General features: G+C 38.0%; 1 protein-coding gene across 1 annotated transcript in view; it reads right to left on the bottom strand.

The window, feature by feature from the left end:
* LOC138863061 (gastrula zinc finger protein XlCGF49.1-like) overlaps nt 1–1,378 on the bottom strand; it is a 3,259-nt gene extending 1,881 nt beyond the window's left edge. The window contains exon 1 of the mRNA XM_070126791.1: nt 1,309–1,378. Coding sequence (XP_069982892.1) covers nt 1,309–1,378 — 70 coding nt within the window. The remainder of the gene's footprint in view (nt 1–1,308) is intronic.
* Nucleotides 1,379–2,500: the final 1,122 nt, after the last annotated feature.

The raw sequence follows: 2,500 nt of genomic DNA, 5'->3' as shown, positions 1-2,500 counted from the left end.
CGGAAGAATTACATACCAGAAGCAACACCGACCATTATAGAGTCACTTAAAGCAAACTGGAGCTAATAAACATCATCGTGAGGATTCTCTTTGGAATGTACAAACATATCCTTCAGACTGGAGCTAATAAACATCATAAGGATTCTCTTTGGAATGCAAAATAATATCTTTCTAAATATCATTTACAAATCTCATAAATAGAATTCGAAATTGGTGCGCCATAAGACATTTGTTTTTAATGAATGGACACGTGTTTTAAGGACCGCACGAAGAACTCATTTTGATATAATCGAATGGGAATGAAAAGCACATTTTATACCGAGTCATTTTTCAAAGACAGAACTGACGTGGGGTTGAAGTCGAACTGATTAATCTAATCATACTTAATTTGTTTTATTCACTCCCGTGGAATTCTCTGAATGGTTTGATAATAATCTAAAAAATGTAAACGTGCCAGGAGTATTTGATGGTCATCGATGATATCCCGTACAGGTGGCCGAAAATATTAAATCAATTTTCGAATTATGAGAGTCTGTAGTTACGTTCTAGGCCTAGTCTTGGGTATAGTCGTTAGTCCTACCACTATGACCACAAAATTTTTTTTTGAACTTGAATAGCGAGCGTCTGATGATAATGAAATGTCGGCGGAAGGAAAAAATACCCAACACCAAAGATCAGCAAAGGTTATTGCGAAATACGCCGGTATTGATCAGAAGAGACCGTCGCGGACACGATAGACAATAGACATCACAATACGCATAAGAGTAAGGTATATTTTATTTTTGTTTTGGGGAGGGGAGAGACGATACCATACACAATTAATCATAGACAAATCATTTCCATTGTTTACATATTTATTAGGTCCATACATTTATATATTTACTATTTCCATTTATTTACAAAATTGTTAATTTTTGTTCAGGGTAATCGATATTTTGGAATTTGATAGATATCACCGTCTTAGCTGGTGTAAGTGCATGAACGGGAAAGTAAATACATTTCTTTTTTTTTTTGTCAGAGCCTATAAACGTATCTTGGTACAATGATTGATTTGACTTAAAAAAAACAATTTGCACTAAAAAATCCCCCAATAACACTAGGACTTCCTGTACCAAGAAACCAACCAGATATCACACGTATCCTCCACTCACGCCAACTCGAGCTCTGGCTGCGACGGATCACCGAGCAACGCCATCTGTTATTCGTCCGCCAAGTTCTCTCGGTCAACAAGAGGGACCCAAATCCATGCTAATCGGACTCTTTATACAAAGGGGAAGCAAACCGTCGAATGAGAGGGACTGGCATCACCGGGAAACCTCTTTGCTTTCTCATCAGCCTGCGCCAAATTGTAGTCTTGCTGAGCACAACAAAACCTCATGCCAGATTCAGAACGATTTTACTTTTAGTTTACTTTTAGTATAATGGCGAGTCTTTTTTCTTCAGTTATTTGGATATTTAAAAGTTGAATGCTTAGCCATAAATATATATATATATATATATATATATATATATATATATATATATATATATATATATATATATATGTGTGTGTGTGTGTGTGTGTGTGTGTGTGTGTGTGTTTGTGTGTGTGTGTGTGTTTGTGTGTGTAATCATATATATATATATATATATATATATATATATATATATATATATATATATATATATATGTGTGTGTGTGTGTGTGTGTGTGTGTGTGTGTGTGTGTGTGTTTGTGTGTGTGTGTGATCATATGTATATATATATATATATATATATATATATATATATATATATATATATATATATATATATATGTACAGCGACATAGAGATAGATAGATATATGTTATTAATGTGTTTGTAAACACTAGGGACTGAGAACAACTATATTTGTTGAACATTTGTATTCATGCTTCCACCTTACATATGATTCTTATATTTTTAGCTGTTTTTTTTCTTTTGATAATCAAAGTCCATTCATATACTAAAGTATACAAAAGTAAATATACCGAAAAAGGACAATCTCAGCACTATTTTACCATGCAGAACCCGGCACGTCCCTTGTCAAAAGCAACTTGTGTGAACTTAACTTGAGCAGAACACTCTCGTTAGGGACGATGCCGCCGGTTCCGTCTGGTGGGCGGAGCGGTGCCTCGTCAGATTACTCTTCCGCGAGAATTGCGCCTCGCAGATCTCACACGTGAAGGGCTTCTCCCCCGTGTGCACAAAGGCATGTTGCGCAAGCATGTCCCTGCGTCGGAAAGACTTATCACAGACGCTACACTCAAAGGGCTTCTCCTGGCTGTGCACCGAAGAGTGGCTCAGCAGGCCGCTCCTTTGTCCGAAGCTCTTGCCGCAAATGGCGCACTCGAAGGGCTTCTCGTTTGTATGCGTCGTGGCGTGGCTCTTGAGGTTGCTCTTCTGCACGAACCGCTTCCCGCAGACGGCGCATTCGAAGGGCTTCTCGTCCGAGTGAAGAAGCGAATGGCTGACCAAGTTGCTCCTCTGGCCGAAGCGTT

Source organism: Penaeus vannamei, chromosome 10 (genome assembly GCF_042767895.1).
Source record: "Penaeus vannamei isolate JL-2024 chromosome 10, ASM4276789v1, whole genome shotgun sequence".
Taxonomy (NCBI): Eukaryota; Metazoa; Arthropoda; class Malacostraca; order Decapoda; family Penaeidae; genus Penaeus; species Penaeus vannamei.
The sequence above is the reverse complement of the archived record's forward strand: the minus strand, read 5'-3'. Positions and strand labels throughout refer to the sequence as shown.